The sequence below is a fragment of the Mobula birostris genome, chromosome X (genome assembly GCF_030028105.1).
Source record: "Mobula birostris isolate sMobBir1 chromosome X, sMobBir1.hap1, whole genome shotgun sequence".
In the NCBI taxonomy this organism is placed as follows: domain Eukaryota; kingdom Metazoa; phylum Chordata; class Chondrichthyes; order Myliobatiformes; family Myliobatidae; genus Mobula; species Mobula birostris.
Window position 1 is genome coordinate 12,650,333 of NC_092402.1, and position 24,445 is coordinate 12,674,777.

Below are 24,445 nucleotides of genomic sequence, written 5' to 3' on the forward strand. Positions count from 1 at the left end.
CTTTGGGATACTTTTAAAGCTTATATTCGTGGTCAGATTATCTCGTATTCTGCTGCTTTGAGGAAGAAGTTGAAGCAGGAGGAGTTGGTAATTGTGGACAAGATTAAGGAAATTGATAAGAAATATGTTACAGCTCCCTCTGAGGAGCTGTATAAACAAAGAACTGAACTTCAAATGGAACATAGTTTATTACTTTCGTCCTCGATTGTAAACCAATTAAAGAAAACAAGAAGTGAATTTTATGTACACGGTGACAAAGTTGGTAAACTGTTGGCTAACCAACTGAAGTCTAATTATACTAAATCTCAAATTAATCAGATTTATAATCAAAATGATCGACTGATATTTGATCATGCGGAGATCAATCAAACCTTCTTTGATTTTTATTCTTCCTTATATCAATCTGAGTCTTTACGAGACTCTAAATATATGAATGACTTTTTAGATAACCTAGATTTCCCTGAGATTTCACAGGATATGTCTTCTATGCTTGATACTCCCATTACTACTGATGAGATTAAGAATGTTATTTCCTCTATGAACCTGGGGAAAGCTCCTGGCCCTGATGGGTTTACCGTGGAATTTTATAAGTTTTTTGCACCTTCATTAATCCCTTGGTTCTGTAGGGTTTTGGAGGCTTCATTAAAACTTGGTAAACTTCCCGAATCTTTCAATAGAGCATCAATCTCTCTAATATTAAAGAAGGATAAAGATCCTGCTCAATGTGCATCTTATAGACCAATATCTTTATTAAATGTTGATTCTAAAATTTTTTCTAAATTATTAGCAAACAGATTAGAAAAAGTACTCCCTTTTATTATTTCGGAAGACCAAACGGGTTTTATTAAAGGTCGTTACTCTTTCTATAACATTCGCACACTGTTAAATATTGTTTATACCCCCTCACAAAATGTTCCTGAGTGTGTTATCTCTTTAGATGCTGAAAAAGCTTTTGATAGAGTAGAATGGCCTTACTTATTTAAGGTGCTTGAAAGGTTGAATTTTAGCTCGAAATTTATACCCTGGATCAAATTGTTATATCATTCTCCTGTGGCCTCGGTCCGTACTAACTCTTTAAGCTCACCTTTTTTCCCTCTTTTTCGAGGTACTCGACAAGGTTGTCCTCTTAGTCCTTTATTATTTGATATTACATTAGAACCTCTTGCAATTGCCATTGGAGAATCTCCAAATATTACTGGGATAACTCGGGGCTTAAAGTCCCATAAAATATCACTCTATGCTGATGACTTACTTTTATATATTTCTAATCCTCAAAAATCTATCCCTGCTGCTTTAGATTTATTAGCACAATTTAGTCTTTTTTCAGGTTATAAATTAAACCTTAGTAAGAGTGAACTTTTTCCGATTAATAAATAACTTCCCTTGTATCATAACTTTCTGTTTAAATTGATTAATAATTATTTCTCATCTCTTGGGATTAAAATTACTTGTAAATACAAAGATTTATTTAAGATTAACTTTTTACCCTTAATTGACCATATTATTCAACTTTCATCTAAATGGTTTCCTTTATATTTAACTTTGATTGGTCGTATTAATGCAGTTAAGATGTTTATTCTGCCAAAATTTTTATATATATTTCAGGCATTACCAATTTTTGTTCCAAAATCTTTTTTTGATAAAGTTGACTCTAAAATTTCCTCATTTATTTGGCAAAATAAAAACCCAAGACTGGATAAAATACATTTACAGAAAGCCAAGAGAGATGGAGGTTTAGCATTACCTAACTTTAGATTCTATTATTGGGCAATTAATATTCGACATATGAAATTTTGGTCACCTGACCAAGATACACTATCTATTCCTAAATGGGTAGTATTGGAATTACAATCTGCTCAGGGCTATGCACTTGACTCTATTTTAGGTTCCTCTCTTCCTTTTGATTTGAAACGCCTCAAACTGGTCTCTAACCCGATAGTTAAATATACCTTGCGTATTTGGTTTCAATTCAGAAAATTTTTTGATCTCAACCATTTTGGGCTAGCGATCCCTATTTTAGGTAACATTTTTTCCTCCCTCTTTCACGGATCGTGCGTTTCAAATTTGGAAGACAAAGGGTATTTCATGGTTTTTGGATTTATTTTTAGATGGTTCCCTTATGTCTTTTGAACAATTATCTAATAAATATAATTTACCAAGAATACATTTTTTTAGATATCTCCAAGTTAGAAATTTCCTAAGTACTATACTCTGTTCCTTTCCGACGCTACCTCCTACATATATTTTAGATACTATAATTAACCTTAATCCATGTCAGAAAGGTGTAACGGCTATTATTTATAATATTATTATGAAACTTAGGAAAGCTCCATTTGATAAGATTAGGTCAGATTGGGAACAAGAATTGGGTTCTATTATTTCTGTGGATGACTGGGGGCAGATTTTACAATTAGTCAATACTTCCTCTATCTGTGCTAAACATTCCCTAATTCAATTTAAAGTTGTTCATAGAGCACATATGTCCAAAGATAAATTAGCTCGTTTTTATTCTCATATTAATCCTTTTTGTGATAGATGTCCGGGGCAGATAGCCTCTTTAACTCATATGTTTTGGTCTTGTCCTACTCTGGAAACTTTTTGGAGAGATATTTTTAATATTATCTCAAAGATATTGAATATAGATATCTCTCCTCATCCTGTTACTGCTATCTTTGGATTACCTAAAATTTCCAGTAATCTTTCTCCTTCAGCCCGTAGAATGATTGCATTTCTTACTTTAATGGCGAAAAGATGTATCTTACAACATTGGAAAGAGCCTAATGCTCCAACTACCTTTTTTTGGTTTTCTCAGACGATATTATGCTTAAATTTGGAGAATATTAGAAGTAATCTTTATGATTCCTCACTTAAATTTGAACAGACCTGGAGATCTTTTATTCAATATTTTCATTTAATGTAATTTTTTTTCTCTTTTGTTCCATATTTATATTCCCTTCTTGCCTTTTTTTTTACTGTTTTTAATGGAGGTCGGGTTTGAGGACGTGATTTTAAGTTCTTTAACTCTATTTGGTTCCAAGTTAGCCCATCGCTTTGCTTTGCTTTTAGTTTAGTTGCACGGTGGGTTTTTTTGGGGGTCTTTTTTTGGGGTTTTTTTCCTTTTCTCTATTGAGATATATATATATATATATATATATATATATATATATATATATATATATATATATATATAAAAATTAGTATACTATTATTTTACCATATTATTTTATGTTTAAATTGCACTGTTTGTATCAATTTTTTCTTCTGTATTAATATCTCCTGTAATTTCTAACAGTGTATTAGTGCCTTTGTGGTTTACCCTTTGTATACTCATTCAATAAAAAGGTTTAAAAAGAAAGAAAGGTGGGGGGAGGGGAGAGAAAAACGCCAGGCGATAGGTGAAACCTGGAGGGGAAGGGATGAAGCAAAGAACTAGGAAGTTGATTGCTGAAAGAGACAGAAGACCATGGAAGAAAGGGGAGGGGGAGGAGCAACAGAGGGAGGCGATAATGGGCAAGGAGCTATCATCGATTTCTCAAACCTCCAGTAATGCCTCCACCCCCCTTCACCATTTCCCATCCCCTTGTCCCTCTCTGATGTTATCTCCTAGGTGTCTCCGACATTCCAAAGCGTGAACCGTAGGTGCATTGGCCACTGTAATCAGTTCCTTGTGTATAAGTGAGTGGAGGATTTCTGACTGGAGCTGGTTGGAATATGGGGAGAATTTTAATAAATGAGATTAATGTAGGATTAGTGATGCTCTGCATGAACTCAATGGGCCAAGTGGTCTGTTTCTCTGTTGTATGACCCTGTGACTCTAAGGAAGTGCAAGAATCAAAGTCAGGTGTATTACCACTGACATCCAGTACTGTGCAAAACTCTTGGGCATATACATATAGCTCGGATGCCTAAGGATTTTACACAGTGCTATATTTGTCAATGTGGAGTGGAGAAGGAGTTTGTAAATCTGGCAGGAGCAAAGGAAGTTGGGAATGGTGAGGGTGGGGCATCGTGGGAGAGGTGTGCGACAGGTGGCAGAGAAGGAGAGCCAGGGGTCGGGGGGTGTAGACACACCCATTCCTGACTCACCAAGCAAGGTCATGTGATTCCAAACAATCGGATTATTGATCATTACAGAATGTCTCTCTGGTGCTTCCCTCTCCCTCCCCCTTTTCCCAACCATGATTCCCCTCTCCCTGCCCCCTTCCCATTCTCAGTCCACAATACAGACCCGTATCAGAATCACTCACATATGTCATGAAATTTGTTTTTTTTTGTGGCAGCGGTACAGTGCAATACGTAAACTTCCTACAGTACTGTGCAAAGTCTTAGGCACTCTAGATATATATATATATATATATATATATATATATATATATATATATGTGTGCTTGAGAGTTTTGCACAGTACTGTATGTGAGGAAATTTAATGTTTTGTGCCAGCATTACATAAAAGATACTATAAATTACAAGATGTATGTAGATAAAAATTAAATATGTAATTCAAATTTCCAGTAAGATGGCAGCCCACTTGGATGCAGCACCTTCAAGCAAAGGTGTTTTTATCTTTTTAAAACATATTTTGTACTATCGCAAGACCCTGATGGATATTCTGAGCTTAAAGTACTGCAGGTTTACCCTATCAGCGAGTTGCTCTTTGGCCGAGAAGCTGAAGGAGCTGGACTTGGTATGGATCGTGCTGCTGCCTGCGACAGGGAGGTGTCGCTGTGCGAAAGAGGTGCACAGTCTAACCATAATTGATTGTCTAGTTTGCTTTTCTTGTGATCGCAAGACACTATTGGACACTGGTGGCATGGAGTGCCGCAAGTCCAATTCATCGTTTTTTTTGGCAAACAGTGTAGTTGTGTAGCCTCGGTCATGGCGAGGACTAGGCCTCAAGCCTGAGGCACTCCACCAGAGTGCTGGAGGGGGGAGGTGTTGGAGTGAGGCACTCCACCAGAGTGCTGGAGGCAGTGTGCTGCAGTGTCGATACTGGAGTCAGTGCTGCCCCCCAGTGTTCACTCACTGAAAACAAGCTGGACTGTGTTCGACTGCAGACAGCCGCAACATTCATGGACTCAGGGTCCTGGACTATATTTTTTTGTCTGACTATATTTTACTAATATCTTATGTGTGCTGTCTGTGACTGTTGGTACCGTGTTTTACACCTAGGCCCCAGACTAACACTGCTTTACTTGGTGGTATTCATGTATGGTTGAATGGGAAATAGAGAGCAAAATCAGTGAGGTAGTGTATAGTATATTGTCCATTCAGGAATCGATTGGCAGAGGGGAAGAAACTGTTGCTAAAACATTGAGTGTGTGTCTTTAGGCTCCTGTACCTCCTCGCTGATGGTACAATGAGAAGAGGGAGTTCCACTTCTGGGGACAGGGAGTTATAAGAATGGCAATCATGAGAGAAAGCTGCCCTTAGTAATCAAATGGCATCTTTGTGTGCCTTCTCAGGTGGGCGTAAAAGTCAGACGGGGTCTTTGCAGACATTCTAGTCAAGATAAAATCCCTGAGCCAATGTCGTGTAAGCAGACAGATGGCCAAGTATGACCTAGAGACGGACAAACCTGATTCATTTTGGGTCGCATTCAGGTTGTGATCAAAACAACACGTACAACAAATTAACTCTGAACCGATTTCACAAGGACTTTCAAGGACTTTGCAACTCATGTTCTCAGTATTATTCATTTACTTTTTTTTTATTCTTTGTTTTTTTGTATTTGCAGTTTGTCTTTTGCACATTGGTTGTTTGTCAGTCTTTGTGTGTAGTTTTTTCCTTGATTCTGTTGTATTTCTTTGTTCTACTGTGAATGCCCGCAAGAAACAAATCTCAGAGTTGTATATGGTGACATATATGTACTTTGATAGTAAATTTACTTTGAAGTTTATCTTTAAGATAGATCGTATGGCTTTATCATTGGATTTGGACCATGAAGACTGAGATAAAGTCATCTATATACAGCTGTTACAGTTGACCAGAAATAACTTTGGACAATCTCACTCCAGGGGGAAATGTCCCACTTTCAGAATTAATTTGTGCTAATTTCACATACTGAGTTTGAAGTTAGTTAAGGCAAGTAAAAGTGCAGCACTGGTGGGCAATGGAGTTGGTGTAGAGCTCTCTTGGGTTTATTATGGGTGGTTTATTTATCTGACCCTTCATCACTCCCCCACCCACCCACCTGCCCCCTCACCTGGTCTTACCTGTCACGTACCTGCTTGTACTCCTTCCTTCCCCCCCCCCCCCCCCCATTCTTATTCTGGCTTCTGCCCCGTTGCTTTCCAATCCTGATGGAAGGTCTCAGCCCGAAATGTCAACTGTTTATTCTCCTCCATAGATGCTGCCTGACCTGCTGAGTTCCTGCGGCACTTTGTGGGTGTTGCCCTGGATTTCCAACGTTTGTAGAATCACTTGTGTTGGTGTGGAGTTACCTTAGACTGATCATAGTGGTGTTTTTCACCTAAGCCATAGTAGATACCAAAGGCTAGAATCCATCTGCTCTGGGGTCATTGTCCAGTCACCTGATAACACTATAAGACATACAGTAGAAGCAGGATTAGGTCATTCGGCCCATCGAGTCTGCTTCGCTGATTTATCACCCTTCTTAACCCCATTCTCCTGCCTTCTGCCCATAACCTTTGACACCTTTACTAATCCAGAACCTATCAACCTCAGCTTCAAATATACCCAATGACTTGGTCTCCATAGCCGTCTGTGGCAATGAATTCCATAGATTTGCCACCCCCAGTTAAAGAAATTCCTCTTCATCTCTGTTCTAAAGGGGGCGTCCTTCTATTCTGAGGCTGTGACCCCAGTCATGAACTCCCCCACCATAGGAAACATCCCTCGCACATTCGCACTGTCTCGGCAGGTTTCAATGAGATACCCCCCCCCCAACTCATTCTTCTAAACTCCAGTGATTACAGGCCCAGAGTCATCAAATGCTCTTACATTAACCCTTTCATTTTGGGATCATCCTCTGAACCAAGATGCAGTGAAATTCTTGTCTGGCATACTATTTATACAGATCAAATCAATACACAGTGCAATGAGCTAGAATGAGATAAAACAATAATAATGGAGAATAAAGTATAAAAGCTATCAAAAAAGTGGAGTGCAGATAGCGATAGAGTGCAAGATCATAACGAGGTAGATTGTGAGGCCAAGAATCCATCTTATTGTACAAGAGGTCCATTCCAGAGTCTGATAACAATGGGTGTCCTTGAGCCTGGTGGTTTGTACGTTCAGACTTTTGTATCTTCTGCCCAGTGGAAGAGGGGAGAAGAGAAAATGTGCAGGGTGGATGGGGGCTTTGATTATGCTGGCTGTTTTACCAAAGCAGAGAGAAGTGCAGACAGAGCCCCTGGAGGGGAGGTTTGTTTCTGTGATGTGCTGAGCTGTGTCCACAACTCTAAAGGACATGGAGCAGGACAACACAGGAACAGGCCTTTCAGCCCACAGTGTTGTGCTGAACCAATTAAATTAGTAATCAATTGGCCACTAAACTAATCTCTTCTACCTACACAATGTCCATATCCCTCCACTTTCCTCACATCATGTGCCTATCTAAACATCTGTTAAAAGTCCTTAATGTGTTTCCTCTACCAGCACTGCATTCCAGGCACCCAGCACTCTGTGTTTTAAAAAAAGACTTGCCCCTCTTACATCCTTTGAAATTACCCCCTCTCACCTGAGTGCATGCCTTCTGGTATTAGACATCTCAGCCCTGGGAAAAAAAATACTTTAGGTCCACTCGATTTGTGCCTCACATAGTCTTGTCAACCTATATCAGATCTATAGAGCATAGTTTCTTGAGGTCACATGCAGAGCAGCTGCCAAGCCAAGCTGTGGTGCATCGAGACCGAACTGGAGCCGAATGGTGTAATGAAGTTGGCAAACATCGCAGGTGAAGTAGTTGTTATGGAGTCAATGTGAGCTGACACTGATGAGATAACTGGAATATCTCCTTTTTTCCCCCTGTCTTCATTTGTGGGCAAGAGGAATCTAACTTTTCATTCATGGCGACTCATGGTCCTTCTGTTGGATTCTGATGTTTTTAATCCACGGTTCTTTCAGAAGTCAGAAGAGAGGCACAATACTTATTGCTTCACAATCATTTTACTAAGAGCTGATAGAAGAAGGGAAAATTGAAACTGTTATTGATAGAGGTTTGCTAGGCAAAGAGACAGACAAAAGAACCAAGATGCAAGAAGATGGTGCTCAGCGTGGAACCACAGAGATGATAGGAAAATTCCATTCAGATTTGTAAAGAGTTAACCAATGAGATAGTTCTTAGTCAAATGATGGTTATTCATTATGTCCAACAATGACAGGAAACCTGTGTGGGAGAGTTTTTAAAGTGGAAAAGCCGTTGCACTGGGGCAGTTCCACTCTCTCAGAAGTCTGGATCCACTGGTACAAACAAGCATCACAACCTGGGGTCTTCTTTGGTTGCAGTGGATGACCATGATGTTGTCAGTGCCTTATCACATCCTTTGCTCTCCACGGAGCGTTGCAGAATCACCTTCCTGGCCATTGGATCTCACGCCAGATCTCATCCACCCCGTCCGCCAGAGCTGACTTTGCATGCTGGGACAGGCACGTCCCTATCTCAGCAGGGTATGAGGCCACTGACTACCCTCACCTGGTTTGGCACACCTGTTGAAGTGGTGTCCTGGAGTGTGGCCACTTAATTAAATGCCACAGAACAAAGAAGCTTGCAGAGATTTCCAGAATTATACTTTGTATAACCACTAGGCCTGGAGGTTATACAAACTATTATTTTGGAAAGCTCTCGAAGCTTCTTTGTTCCCAACTTGAGGTCCACAGACCCCTTGCTTAATAGTATTGATCCACGGCATAAAGGTTTGGGAACCCCTGCAATAGGGGAACACATTGAACTTGCATATACATACTGTACTACTAGGAAGCATACTAGGTAGTTACTAGGTAGGTAAGTAATATTATAAAATATCAGCAGATAATTAATTGTTAAAGTGCAAAGAAAAAATCATTTACACAGCCTAATCTAAGAGATAAATGATCGGGTCCAATACTTCTTTCAACAGAGCCCGGAAAGTGAAAGAACACGATAGTGAATTCAACACAAAGGATTTTGCCTCAAAGGCCCAGGACATTTACATAAATGCGCATCAGTGCCTTGTGAAGTAAGTAACAATTCTGCGAGCTTTTCAAATGAAAATGTAAAATCAAGGTTTTGTATTTTCCTGCTACATGGGCGCAAGAAAATTTAGTAGTGGCGATCGATCGTATCATATCGATCGTGAGACTGTGGCAAGTGCACTTAAATGTGCCTGCCGATTGATTGCGCGGTTAATCTCCTACGACAGGATAAACAGGGACCAGAAGCCACCTTTGTATAATTCCTGAAATTGAATTTAGACAAGCTGTTTATCTGAGGGAGAGAATCCAACCCCATCCTCTGAGGGTGGTATTTGTGCATAATACACATAGTATTGTGTATTTGGGCAGTGAATCCCAATAACAGATTATGCATTTACCCATGAGGTTTAACAGAACAGTGTCCTCAGCAGTACATTTGTTGGTGTGGAGACCTTTTCAAGAGCTACTTTCAATTATGGTATTTTGAAGATTGACTTTTCCCTCTTGTTACCTTCTGTACTCAAGAAGTAAATTAACTATTAAGAATATATGCTAATTGCCCAGTTTATTAAGTACCTAATAAAGTGGCCACTGAGTGTATGTTCATGGTCTTCTGCTGCTGCTGAAGCCCATCCACTTCAAGATGTGACATGTTGTGCATTCAGAGATGCTCTTCTGCACATCACTGTGGTAACGTGTGGTTATTTGAGTTACTGTCACCTTCCTGTCAGCTTGAACCAGTCTGGCCATTCTCCTCTGACCTCTCTCATTAACAAAGCGTTTTCACTCACAGAACTGCTGCTCACTAGATGTTTTTTTACACCGTTCTCTGTATACTCTAGAGACTGTTGTGTGTGAAAATCCCAGGAGATCAGCAGTTTCTGAGATACTCAAACCACCCCATCTTGCACCAACTATTATTCCACTGTGTAAAGTCACTTAGATCACATTTGTCCCCATTCTGATGTTTGGTACCTGAACAACAACTGACCAGGCCTGCATGCTTTTATGCACTGAGTTGCTGCCATGTGGTTGGCTGATTAGATTGTTTTGCATTAACGAGCAGGTATACTTCATAAAGTGGCCACTAAGTATCTCAACTGACTGTTTAACTGAGGGAATTACTATTTAAGGGTTGATATACTATCTTAGCTGGACTTAAAAGAAAAGATAAGGTTGTTTTCCTTAGAGCAGAGGAGGTAAAGGGAGGCTATATATAAAACTCGTGAGTTTTCAGAAGTGAAATGTGGGCTTTGCACAAGTAGGTTAATCAATCATAGCACAGAATTAAAGAGACTCACAGGGGAACTAGCGGGGAATGTTTTTTATGTAGTGCATAATTTTGATATTTTGGAGCAGCAACGTAGTGTAGCGGTTAGCATAACGTTATTACAGCACCAGTGATCACAGGTCAGTCAGTGTTTAATTCCCTTCGCTGAGTTTGTACGTTCTCCCTATAACTGCATTACCAGGCTCTAGTTTCCCCTCACATTCCAAAGACGCAAGAGTTGTGATTTTTGAGTTGTGAGCATGCTATGTTGGTGCTGGAAGTGTACAGGCTGCCCTCAGAGCATCCTTGCTGATTGGATTTGACAGAAATGACACTGTACTGCCCTCGCTGAGGTATTGCAACTTCAACTAGACAGTCAGCCAAGCTCAATTCAAAACTGACATGAGAGTCAGGGTTAGCCTCCTCACTCCTGAGTTTTATTGCAGACTCAATGGCATGACATAGTGAATAAGGAGTGTAACTGAAAAACAACAAAATACAGCACAATTACCACGTTGTCCCATTCACACAAGTAAGTACAGATAAGTTTTCTGCAGGGAAATATTATAAGATTTCAACAAGTTCTACAGGTTCTGTAAATAGTATGTGTAAACCATTAGCATCTAGGTTGGTGTCTAATAAACTCAAAAATAACATGCTATTTCAGCAAAATCTTATTAATACCTTTAGATTAACTTCTAAACAATATAACATCAGCTTTCAAGCTAAGGAAACAGCAGGATGGCTTTAGATAGAAACTTCTTTCGCTCCTGACATAAACTTCTGGCCTTCTACCAGCCAATGTGCTTTCTGACTTACTGCTTACCTGACTGCACGGGGAGTGACCTAATACAGATCTGAAACTGCTCATTTGAAAATAAAAGCTGAATGCACTTAATCACATAGTAAAAACACAAACGAATTGCCTGAAAGGTGGAAAGTCACATTTCACTGCGTACTTCAATGGTTTGGTGTATCTGTGACAAATAAAGCTAATCTAATCTATGAAGAAACTCTTCTCGGTCTTCCAGCTGGGTACAGGTATCAAGTATAACCAACGTTTCGATGACAAACTCTGCCATCTTCATGGGTCAAATATTTTAAAAGAAAGAATTTGCTGCGTTACAGGAAATGGGGTTGGGATGAACTAGATGGTTTAAGGAAGCCAACAGTCACATAATTGAGTTTATGGACATCCTGTACTTTAAGTTTTCATGATTTATGCTGTGATATATTGCAATGCAGTTAAAAATGTGGTGTGTTTGCTTTACAAACAAACATCCTTTATTTGTATTTCTTTAACAGTTTTGACAAAGTACAGCTTCATAAATTGGTAACAGAGCGGTGTTACCCGGTAAGTCCAGTTTCTCCTTTTGTGTCTGGACCTCAACAGCTTATGGATAAATAATACGACATGTGGCCATTCCTGCCCTTTCACAGGGTGGGAGATATTTTAAAGGTATACAGTACATCAGTCTTCAGGCACTGGGTAGCACTCTTGCGTCTGAAGGCTTTGGGCCCAGGAAGGTGAGAGACTTGATTGCAAAAATCTCGAGTACAATAATGTGTCGGTGTTATAGGGTCATAGAGCAATAGGGCATGTGTACACGTTCTTCATCCCAACTAGTCAATGCTGAGCATGGTGCCCACCCATCTAATTCCAATTTCTTGTGTTCAGTCCATATCCCAGACCCCTTGCTTAACGGTATTGGTCCATGGCATAAAAAAGGTTGGGAGCCCCTGCTCTAAACTCTGTTCTTGCATGTACAGTACCTACCCAAGTGCTTCTTAAATGATACTATTGTGCCTGGCTGAACCACTTCCTCTGGCAGCTCATTCCATATACCCACTACTCTGTGTGAAAAAGTTGTCCTTTACGTCCTGCTTAAATATTTCCCCTCTTTGTCCTCTAGTTTTGGCTCTTTTATCTCTTGAGAAAAGACTGCTACCATCCACCTTATTAAGGATCAGCTTTATTTGCCATATACATTGTTTACAGAGATGAACAATATTGTACGTGGCTATTCCTGTCCATTCACAGGGTGGGAGATATTTTAAGGGTATACAGAATGTCAGCCTTCAGTCACTGGGTAGCACTCTCGCCTCTGATGACTTTGGGTTCAGAAACATGATAGACAAATCTAGACTCTAGTTCAAGTTTATTGTCATCTGACTGTACATGTATAGTACTGTGCAAAAGTCTTAGACACATATATATAACTAGGGTGACTAAGATTTTAGCACAGTACTGCAGTAATTTTATGTACTGTACTGCTGCCACAAAAAAAGCCAAGTTTCAAGAAGTATGTGAGTGATGATAAATGTGATTCTGATCTGGGTCTCTATTGTGGACTGAGAGTGGGAAGGGGGGCAGGGAGAGGGGAATCATGGTTGGGAAAAGGGGAAGGGAGAGGGGAGGGAGCCGGAAGCACCAGAGAGACATTCTGTAATGATCTATAAACCAATTGTTTGGAATCAAATGACCTTGCCTAGTGTCTCAGGGCTGGGTGTGTCAGCACCAGCACCATTCCCCACTCCTGGCACTCCTTCTCTGCTACCTATCCCACACCCCACCTGCGACGCTGCACCCTCGCCATTCCCAACATCCTTTGGTCCCGCCAGGTTTACAAACTCGTTCCGTGCTCCACATTGACAATTACAGTTCTGTGCAAAAGTCTTAGGCACCCTAGCTACATATATGTGCCTAAAACCTTTGCACAATGTTGTATATAACCAAATGAGACAATGTTCCTCTAGATCACAGTGCACCCACAAAACATATATCACACACAGCACATAAAACAAAATATTACCACAAATAAGTCAATAAAATATGATTCATAATGCATGTAGTGTACAGCACAGGCAAACAGTATAGTAAACAGCTCACTGTCCTAGTGACGAGGCCTCGGTGATGGCAGGGTATATAATACAATCTATATAATACAATTGGTGAATGTCATAGAGTCATGCATAACCTCTCATTCTCCTACGCTCCAAGGAATAAAGATCTTGCTTGGCCAGCCTCTCCATATCGCTCAAACCCTCCAGTCCCTGCAACATCTGCATTAAAGAGATAATCCTCATAAATTAGATAACTATAATCTTCTCAGTAAGAGTACTGTTAAACAGTAGAACTTGTGTTCTCAGTGCTTATTATTTGCAGTTTGTTTTATTTTGCACATTGGCTGTATGTCAGTCTTTGTGTGTAGTTTTTCATTGATTCAATTGTATTTCTCCGTTCTACTGTGAATGAGGGTGGCAGGGTGGGGATATGTCTGTACCAAAGTTGCTCCTTCTCTCCACTAGCCTGCAGGTCACCCTTGGGCAACATGAGCACCTGCTTAGTTCTGGTTACAAGACCACTGACGCCAGGCAGACAATCTCGGAAGAGTATTGATAATGGCTGGGGTCACCCATCTTGTAAAGACACTGCCCAGAAGAAGGCAATGGCAAACCACTTCTGTAGAAAAATTTGTCAAAAACAATCATGTTCATGGAGACCATGATCAGCCATGTCATACAACACAGCACATAATAAATGAACGAACAAACTGTGAATGCCTGTAAGAAAATGAATCTCAGGGTAGTATATGGTGACATATACGTACTTTGACAATAAATTTACTTTGAACTTTGTTAATCTGTGGTCCACAGACTTCCTCATCACTGATTTAAGAATATTTCTGGCAATGATATCCAGTATTGCTGCACTGAGAGATGCCATCCTTTGGGTGTGAGATTATTGAAAGCGCAATGCTTTCCTGCTGGATGTAAGACGAACCAAATCACCATGGCACTGTGATGCTAAGTGCCTGTGAAGCTGCTGCAAGTAAGGTTCTCATTGCAGCTGTGACACTACCCACCCTGCAAACTGCCTTTTCCAAAAGTTCCTTTCTGTAAGCAAAGCAAAAATTTCCAAGCCATTTTATAGTTTCTTCCCCCAGGCAGTTAATCTGATCAACCATTCTTGTTATCTCCTCTCCCCACCCCACCCCACCCTCCCCACCCAATTTCCCTTGGGATCAATAAAGTATATCTATCTATCTATCTATCACTCCCCTCATCTATTACCTCAGTCACTGCACTGTAAACACTTTAAACCACTTTTTAAAAATTCTGTTTACGGTCATCAAGGGAATGGTGGCGTAAGGAAAAGGTCTCTCGACAAAAAAAGAAGGTAAACTGCCCCAAAATCGAATTTAGACAAATACTTAATATTGCATAACTATATTAATAAAAGGGGCAAGGATGATGTCTAAGAACAAGATTAAAAAGTCCGCTCCGAAGGCTGATAAACATAAAGAGACGCAGCAAGGCAACGGGCCTAGCTCCCCCACGGCAAGCCAGGACGGAGGTAATGAGGGGGAATCGGTGACTCTGTCTTTGATTCTCGGAGAGATTCGCGAGTTCCGACAAGGTAACAGCAAACAGCTGGAATATATTAAAGGAGAAATAGTAAAAACTAACTCGCAGATAGATGAAGCCGAAACGAGGATTGTTGGAATTGAAGAGAAGCTACAAAACGCCGAGGAAGTGATAGCAGTAATGCTGCAGCTGCAAGACCAGCTCCAGTGGAAACTAATAGATCAAGAAGGCCGCTCAAGAAGGGAAAATGTGAGGATTTACGGAGTTCCCGAAGGAACTGAAGGCAAATCCGGATTGATGATTCCCTTCGTGGAGAAGCTGCTTAGAGGGAACCTTGATATACCGGCCGCAAAAGACCTACAGATAGAAAGAGCTCACCGCGCGTTGGCACCACAGCCCCCAGCAGGCGCCCAGCCCAGATCGATTCTGGTCAGATTTCTCAGTTACAGAACGAAGGAAGAGGTGCTTAAAAGGGCATGGCAAAAGAAAGGTTTCATGTGGAACAACTGTAAAATCAGTTTAGACCACGACTACGCACCGGGGATTCTTGCCAGACGGAAGGAATATACGGAAACACGGAGAGTCCTGAAGGAAAACATCAAATTCCAGACCCTGTATCCAGCTCGGCTGAGAGTCTTTTACGACGAAGGGACAAAAACTTACGCTACGGTAGAGGAGGCAACGTCGGACCTGGCGGACCGGGGACTACCTATTAAAGTTATCACCCAACCAGAGTCGCTACTGGAGAGGATTCGGCAGAAGTCGTGGCAGTTAGTGGGGCGAGGACGTTCCACTCGAACCAGGGTGTCAAACTACAAGGAAAAGCTGCAAATATTCAGACGCGAATGTACAGAGAATACAGATTAATTAAGAGAAATGACTGAAAAGAGTAAATCGGATTTAAAGGTAAAATGAAAACTGGTAACTGAAAATAAACTAGGCAGAATAATTTGAATGATAGCAATTTGGTCGAGACATAAATAGGAGAAAATTCTCTATGATTATTCAAACTGCTGAGGGCCCTCCAACACAGGGTGAAGATAGAGGTTATCCCTCTGAACTGAGGCGGGTCGGTGCTCAGGCCTCACTGTGGGAAGTCGGGAAAAATTTTCAAATGTTACACATTCAAAAATGTCTAGGGTGTGGTTATATGTCTTGGTTTACTGTTGAGAAGGGATTGCTTACTGTTTGGTTAGAAAAGGAGAGTGTTTTTTTTCTACTAGAGAAAAATGTAAACTGAATTGGTAAAAATAATTTCCTATAATGTTAATGGGGTTTTGAATCCAATTAAAAGAAATAAGATTATGTCTAAATTGAAAAAAGAGAGGGCACAAATAGCTTTCCTCCAGGAAACACATGTGAGCCAATCTGAACATGGAAAATTAAAAAGAATGGGCTTTAAGCATGTATTTTATTCATCATATAAACTGAGTCACAAAAGAGGGGTAGCTACTTTAATATCAAGTACTCTTAACTATGAACATATTTCAGAGACTAAAGACAAAGAAGGACGGTTTGTAAAAATCACAGGAAGAATAGAAGGTACAGAAATAACATTGCTGAATGTTTATGCTCCTCCAGGTTGTGAATGGTCATTTTATAGACACATCTTTGACCTAATGGTCAGTTCTCAAGGAGTAGTAATTTGTGGAGGGGATTTTAATATTAGATTAAATCCTGTATTAGATTCTTCAAGAACAGTTACTCAGAATAAACCTCTGACTCGGAAAATGAATTTATTGGTGGAGGAGTTGGGAATTAAAGATGTGTGGAGGGAATTACACCCTACTAGTAAAGATTATACACATTACTCTTTCCCTCATTCAGCCTGTTCAAGGATAGACTATTTCTTTATCTTTAATACAGATAGACTCAGGATAAAAAACTGTAATATTGCAACAATTGATCTGTCGGATCATAGCCCAGTCTCTATGTCTCTAATCCTGGAAAGGAAAATGAGGAAAACACTATGGAGGCTAAACTCACATATACTCAATAACCCGAAAGTAATGGAGAGATTAAGGGGAGAAATCAAAGAATATCTAGACATTAATGACATGGGAGAAACATCACCAGTGATCTTATGGGATACATTGAAAACTGTACTGAGAGGGAAAATTATTTCCATTACCACTCACATGAAAAAAATCAATGCACAAAAATTAGCAGACCTTCAAGGAAAATTAAAACAACTTCAAGTTGTAGATAGCAACAAAAGTAATTCAAATCGAAAACAGTAAATTAGGAAATTGCGAAGTGAAATTGACGATATTTATACGTTGGAAACTCAAAGAAATTTTCTTTACCTGAGACAAAAGAATTATGAAGTAGGAGGTAAATCAGCTAGATTATTAGCATATAAATTACGAAAACAACAAGCAGACAATACAATTCACAAAATAAAGAATCCAAAGACAAAGCTTGTGGAGAGTACAATAGGGAAAATTCAAGAGAGTTTTGAAACATATTATCGAGAGCTGTACTCCTAACCCCGGGCCCCCAATGAGCCCTATATAGACAGTGTATTGAATTTTTTAGATCTACCTAAACTTACAGATTTACAAAATGAAAGTTTATTAGAACCAGTAACTGTCAAAGAACTGAACGTGGCCATCTCTAGGTTAAAGGCTGGAAAGTCCCCGGGTTCTGATGGGTTTACCTCAGAGCGGTACAAGTCCCTGAAGACACAGTTAGCCCCATTACTACTTAACACCTTTAATTGGATCTTGCAGAGAGGAGAAACTCCACCTTCCTGGAGAGAAGCGATTATTTCAGTTATTCCTAAAGAGGGTAAAGATAAACTAGAATGTGGCAATTATCGGCCAATTAATGTTCTTAATTTAGATTACAAACTACTTACATCTATATTAGTGCGCAGATTGGAAAAGCTTTTACCTGGCCTAATCCACTTAGACCAGACTGGATTTATTCAACAAAGACAAACACAGGACAACATAAGGAGAACTCTGCACATATTAGAACAGGTTAATAAGAACGAGACAGAGACAATGGTAGTAGGATTGGACGCTGAGAAAGCTTTTGATTCGGTTAGTTGGGCATTCCTATACAGAGTGTTAGGAAGATTCGGCTTTCAAGAAAAGTTTATTAAAGTAATTCAGACTCTATATGACAGCCCTACAGCCCGAATTAAGATAAATGGGGACCTCTCTGACTCCTTCATCTTAGAGAGAGGCACTAGACAGGGATGCCCAATTTCTCCTCTCCTTTTTGCACTATATATTGAACCGCTTGCCCAACTAATAAGACAGAGTGAAATCGTAAAAGGTATCAAGGTGGCAGGGATTGAACAGAAAGTGGCGTTATTCGCAGATGATGTTTTGGTCTATCTGAGTGAACCAGAAAAATCATTTATAGGATTGTTTACACTGTTGGATGACTTTGGGAAAATATCAGGTTATAAAATAAATGTAAAGAAAACGCAGGTTATGTCCCTAAATTATACACCATCCAAAAAATTGCAAGATACATATGATCTTAAGTGGGAAGCTAAATCATTAAAATATTTAGGAATAACCCTGCCGAAGGATCTTTCAACACTGTCACAGGTAAATTATGGGCCATTAATCTCAGGGATAAAAGCAGATATGCATAGATGGAATCTTATCCCCTTTTTAAGTTTAAATTCAAGGATAAATACTATAAAAATGAATATTCTTCCTCGGTTATTGTATCTTTTCCGTACTTTACCGGTGGAGGTGGATGATAATCAATTCAGGGAATGGGACAAATGGATTTCCCGCTTCATTTGGCAAGGAAAGAAACCTAGAATTCGATATAACACCTTACAGTTAGGGAAGGAAGGAGGAGGTATGGTTCTTCCTTGCCTGAGAAATTATTTTTATGCCTCACAGATAACCCCTCTGTTATATTGGTGTAACAGGGAATATAAGGCTAGATGGAAGGAAATAGAATTTGGATTAGTTGACAGTTTTCCTCTACAGGCCTCAATAGCTGACAAAGGATTGATGGCCCAGTTGGAAAAATTTAAAAACAGTTGGATAAATCTTACATTAAAAGTATGGCAGAAGGTGGTTAATTCATGTGGAATTAATAACATGTTAAAACTCTTTAGATGGTGTGCATATGATACCGAATTCCTTCCCAACAGAGGAGATAAAAGATTTGAGCTATGGATAAAGAAAGGTCTTACAACCTACCTCTCATTTATAGATAAAAGAGTATTACAAAGTTTCCAAATCCTGCAGGACAAACATGGCCTAGAACATAATGACTTTTTTAGGTACCTTCAAGTACGAAACTATGTTAACCAGAGTTGTAGATATACAGACCTATCAACAGTAGAATTAGAATTTTTCAAGATTCTGAATTCGGCTTGCAGTTCAATACCTAGTAAATCAGTTTCTCGAGTATATAATGCACTCTCCCATGCTAAAAATGTAAATACACTGTATATTAAAGAGAAGTGGGAGAAAGAAGCGGGGTTGGTACTTTCAGAGGAGGCTTGGGGGAAAATCTGCAGTTTTCAATGGCCCTCGACTAATTCTTTGACTTGGAGAGAACATTGTTGGAAAAACATTATAAGATACTTCAAGACCCCATATCAGGAAAAATATAAAGATACAAATGTGTTGTGTTGGAGAAGGTGCGGCTCCAAGGAGGCAAATCATTTTCGTATTTTCTGGGATTGCCCTAAATTAAGTCTATATTGGGAAGGTATTCATAGAACATTAGTTAAGGTACTTAGGTCCCAGATACCTCTGAACTTTGAGACGCTGTATTTGGGGCATGTATTGTTTCTTGAACAGAAGGAAGATATAAAGTTGCTGCAGGCCCTCTTAGCGGCAAGTAAGAAATCAATCACTAGAAAGTGGCTAAATCCAATACCACCTACATTAGAAGATTGGCACGAAATTATCTTGGAAATATTTAAAATGGAAAAGTTGACTTACTCCCTGAGAATTCAAAAAGAAAAATTTTATCATACCTGGAATAAATGGATTGAATATATAACCCCAATGCGAGCAGACTTTAGATGACTCTCCTAATGATTTATACTGCTCTTGTCATCAACACAGTAATATTGCTAACGTAAGCACCCCTAGTCTAAATGTTTGTTTTTTTTGTTTTCTTTTGGAAAATAGAGAATTAACACAAGTAAAGGGAAAGATTTGGGAAAGGGATAAAATATGAAAAAATTAAGTAAATAAGTACATAGGGATTGGATAATTATGTCTGCGGGCAGGAGCAAGCATGAACAAATTAGGATATAAACACCTACAATGGTTGATACATAGGCTTATGTACAACATTTTGGACCAGTGGAAATGGTCCAGAAGAGTTATATGGAAACTATTATTACCATTTTTCTTAACAACTAATTCCATTGCTTAGCCTAATAGGTTAGATTTACCACAGTACATAATTATCTACTTAAATATTTATTTTCCTTTTATATCATCTCAATGTGTACTTAAGAATGTATAAATAATTATAGTTTTATACATATAAAAAAATGGAAAAGGTTATATGCGTGAAAAAAGTACATGATATTTGTGAATTCCTTATCCAAATAAAAATAAAATTAAAAAAAAAACTAAAAATTCTGTTTGCATTGTAATTATATAATGGTATTTATGCACATTTTATTCCATATCTGTACTTAAACCTCTAACTTTGTTTTTATATAATCCTTTATAATTGTTGAATGTTGTTGCTTTTGCTGCATGTTGTGCTGTGACCAACATACCAGAGCAAATTCCGAATACATGGAAATGTCTGTTTGTTCGTTATGTGTTCTGCCGTATGTGCCGTAAAGTGTGCAATCATGGTCTTTCCATGACCATGACTGTTCTTGGCAAATTTTTCTACAGAAGTGGTTTGCCATCACCTTCTTCTGGGTAGTGTCTTTACAAGATGGGTGACCCCAGACATTATCAGTACTCTTCAGAGATTGTCTGCCTGGTGTCAGGCAGGGGTCGCATAACCAGGACTTGTGATATATGCACCAGCTGCTCGTACCTGTTTCCATGGCTTCTGTGACCTCAATCAGAGGTGGGGAGGGCCGGGGGGTGGGGAGCTAAGCAGGTGCTACACTTTACCCAAGTGTGACTTGCAGGTTAGCGGAGGGGAGGAGCGCCTTATACTGTACCTCCTTTGGAAGAGACGTATCCCCACCCTGCCACCTTATGTAGATGTACATCAATGGCGAATAAAGTTGATCCTTCCTTGTTTCTTTGTTGTGCATATGACAATAAACTTTGGCTTTCAGTGGACAGCAATAGAGTCATCCTCGCTGAAATACATCCTTCAGCTAAAATAAATGATGAGATGTTCAAGCATTACCATGCTTCTGTTTGTTTGAGGTTGTTTTGTGCAAATTGATAGCTTTCCTTGCATTCAACAAGGGTTCACCCACCCCGCGCTGATGACCCATTCTCAGCCCTCCTCCTCTTTTTGGACACCCTGCTCTGTTCTTCCACCCGCTCTGGATCTCTTCATCTCTTAACTGCTGAAAGTGTCCTGTTGAAGGGTCTGGGCCCAAAATGTCGACTGTTTATTGATCTCCATAGATGTTGCCTGACCTGCTAACTTCCCCCACCATTTTGTATGTGTTACTCTTTGTTCATTGTTGACTGACAGTGAAACACTTAATCACTACAACACTCATCACTGAACTGGACTCACTTTTAAGGACTCTACAACTCATGTTCTCAGTTTTATTTATTTATTTAAATGTATTTGCACAATCTTTTGCATATTTCTTGCTTGTAAGTCTTTGTAGTTTTTTAAAATTAATTTTATTGGATTTCTTCTACTGTGAATGCCTGCAAGAAAATAAATCTCATGGTATTATATAGCTGCCACTGTCTGTAAGGACTTTTTCCGTTCTCTCCATACCATGTGGGTTTCCTTCGGGTGCTCTCGTTTCTTCCCAGAGTCCAAAGTTGTACCGGTTGGTAGGTTAATTGGTCATTGTAATCGTCCTGTGATTAGGCTGGGGTTAAATCGGGGGATTGCTGGGTGGCGCAGCTCGAAAGGCCAGAAAGGCCTACTCCGTGCTGTATCTCAATAATAAATAAATATGGTGACATATGTGTACTCTTTGATAACAAACTTACTTTGAAATTTGAACTTTTAAACTTTGAAACGCTTTTGGTTGTGCTGAGGTCATGAAAGGTGCTTTAAAAATGCAAAACATCTTTAACATACAAAATGGATCCTTCTTCCCATTGAGGAAAGCAGATTAATAGGAGTCTCTGGTCTTTCCATCAGGACATGGTGCGTGGCAACAGGTTCAAGACAATCCGCTGGAAGTTCCTGCACTCCCTGGAAGCACCGAAGCTTGTCCACATCCGATGTCCTGACATGGTCAGCAAGGGGAATTTATATGGCCAGGTCACCATTCGATTCCACACGCAGCAGGTATTTTAACAGCCTTCTTTACTGTAACTGATAGATATAGAACATAGAACCACCCCTTAGAACTTGTGTAAGAAATTCTCATGGCATTATTCAAAGAGCAGGAGGACTATTCCTGATTATCCCAGACAATAATTACTCTTCAACCAACAAACAGGTGTGTGGTAGCTCAGAGTTCAAAGTAAGTTTATTATCAAAGTACATATATGTCACCATAAACAACCCTGAGATTCATTTCCTTGAGCATACTCAGAAAATCCAAGAACCATAATAGAAATAACGAAAGACCACACTCAACAGGACGGACAAACAAAAATGTGCAAAGGACAAGAAACTTTGCAAATACAAAAGAGGAAGACAAATAATAAATAAATAAGCAATAAATATTGAGAACGTGAGATGAAGAACGTCAGATGAAGAGCCCATTGGTTGTGGGAACATTTCAATGATGGGGCAAGTGAAGTCGAATGAAGTTATCCCTTTGGTTCAAGAGCCTGATCTCATCTTGGATGCAGTGTCTTTTTAAAAAAAAATTGAAAAATAAGTGAAGAGATACCAAATGGAAGATATAATGTAGTATCTTCCACAGAAAGCAGCATCCATCATCAGGGACACCCACCACCCAGGACATCCTCTCTTCTCACTGCTGCCATCAGAAAGAAGGTACAGGAGCCTCAGGACCCACACCACCAGGTTCAGGAACAGTTATTACCCCTCAACCATCAGGAAGGAGGTACAGGAGTCTCAGGTCCCACACCACCAGGTTCAGGAACAGTTATTACCCCACAACCATCAGGAAGGAGGTACAGGAGCCTCAGGACCCACACCACCAGGTTCAGGAACAGTTATTACCCCGTCAACCATCAGGAAGGAGGTACAGGAGCCTCAGAACCCACACCACCAGGTTCAGGAACAGTTATTACCCCTCAGCCATCAGGAAGGAGGTACAGGAGCCTCAGGGCCCACACCACCAGGTTCAGGAACAGTTATTACGCCCTCAACCATCAGGAAGGAGATACAGGAGCCTCAGGACCCACACCACCAGGTTCAGGAACAGTTATTACGCCCTCAACCATCAGGAAGGAGATACAGGAGCCTCAGGACCCACACCACCAGGTTCAGGAACAGTTATTACCCCGTCAACCATCAGGAAGGAGGTACAGGAGCCTCAGGACCCACATCACCAGATTCAGGAACAGTTATTAACCATCAGGAAGGAGGTACAGGAGCCTCAGGACCCACACCACCAGGTTCAGGAACAGTTATTACGCCCTCAACCATCAGGAAGGAGATACAGGAGCCTCAGGACCCACACCACCAGGTTCAGGAACAGTTATTACCCCTCAACCATCAGGAAGGAGGTACAGGAGCCTCAGGTCCCACACCACCAGGTTCAGGAACAGTTATTACCCCTCAACCTTCAGGCTCCTGAACTGAACCAAAGGGGATAACTACACTTGCCCCATCATTGAGATGCTTCCACAATCAATAGCCTCACTTTCAAGGACTCATCATCGCATGTTCTTGATATTTATTGCTTAGTTATTTATTACTATTATTTCTTTCTTTTTGTATTTGTACAGTTTGTTGCCTTCTGCATTCTGGTTCAGCACCCAAGTTGGTGCGGTCTTTCATTGACTCTGTTATGGTTATTATTCTATCACGGATTTATTGAGGATGCCCGCAGAAAATGAATCTCAGTGTTGTATATGGTGACATATGTACGTTGATAATAAATTCTGAGTATCAATAGTTACAAAAGGATCTATCACCTGCATGAGACTCCTAACTTACAAATTTCTCTTCGCGCGGAGAGTAGACAAGAAGGTGGAGGCTTCGAAAGATCAGAACATTTCTAACGTGGATATTGATTACAAAACTTGGAGTTTCCAACATAAATAGTTGATAACTAAATCCAACGTGAAATTTGTGAAAAACCTCCTTCCCGTATTGAAATGGGCAATGCATTGGCACATGAAGTAGTTAAAGGCAAATAATTTTGATGCTTCGAAGGGAATCAAAGTAAGTACATGAGCCAGGAATACAGGAAGATGTGACAACAGATCAAGTGGAATGGGAAAGGATTACACAGGCCATGAATGTCCTTACAGACCGCATTAGGCCAAAAGCCTTGCTTCCATTCTGTATATATAGTATATAGAACAGTAGACTTCTGGTAAGATGGTGGCACAGCAGCTTCTATGGGGCCAACAAAAGGTGTTATTGTCTTTTTTTTAATGTATTTTTTACAATCGTAAGGCCTGTTGGACATTA

General features: G+C 39.9%; 1 protein-coding gene across 1 annotated transcript in view; it reads left to right on the top strand.

Moving 5' to 3' along the window:
* mrpl45 (mitochondrial ribosomal protein L45) overlaps nucleotides 1-24,445 on the top strand; it is a 54,943-nt gene that overhangs the window by 20,051 nt on the left and 10,447 nt on the right. The window contains exons 4-6 of the mRNA XM_072249270.1: nucleotides 9,078-9,176; nucleotides 11,708-11,756; nucleotides 22,025-22,174. Of these exons, the coding sequence (XP_072105371.1) occupies nucleotides 9,078-9,176; nucleotides 11,708-11,756; nucleotides 22,025-22,174 (298 nt within the window). The remainder of the gene's footprint in view (nucleotides 1-9,077; nucleotides 9,177-11,707; nucleotides 11,757-22,024; nucleotides 22,175-24,445) is intronic.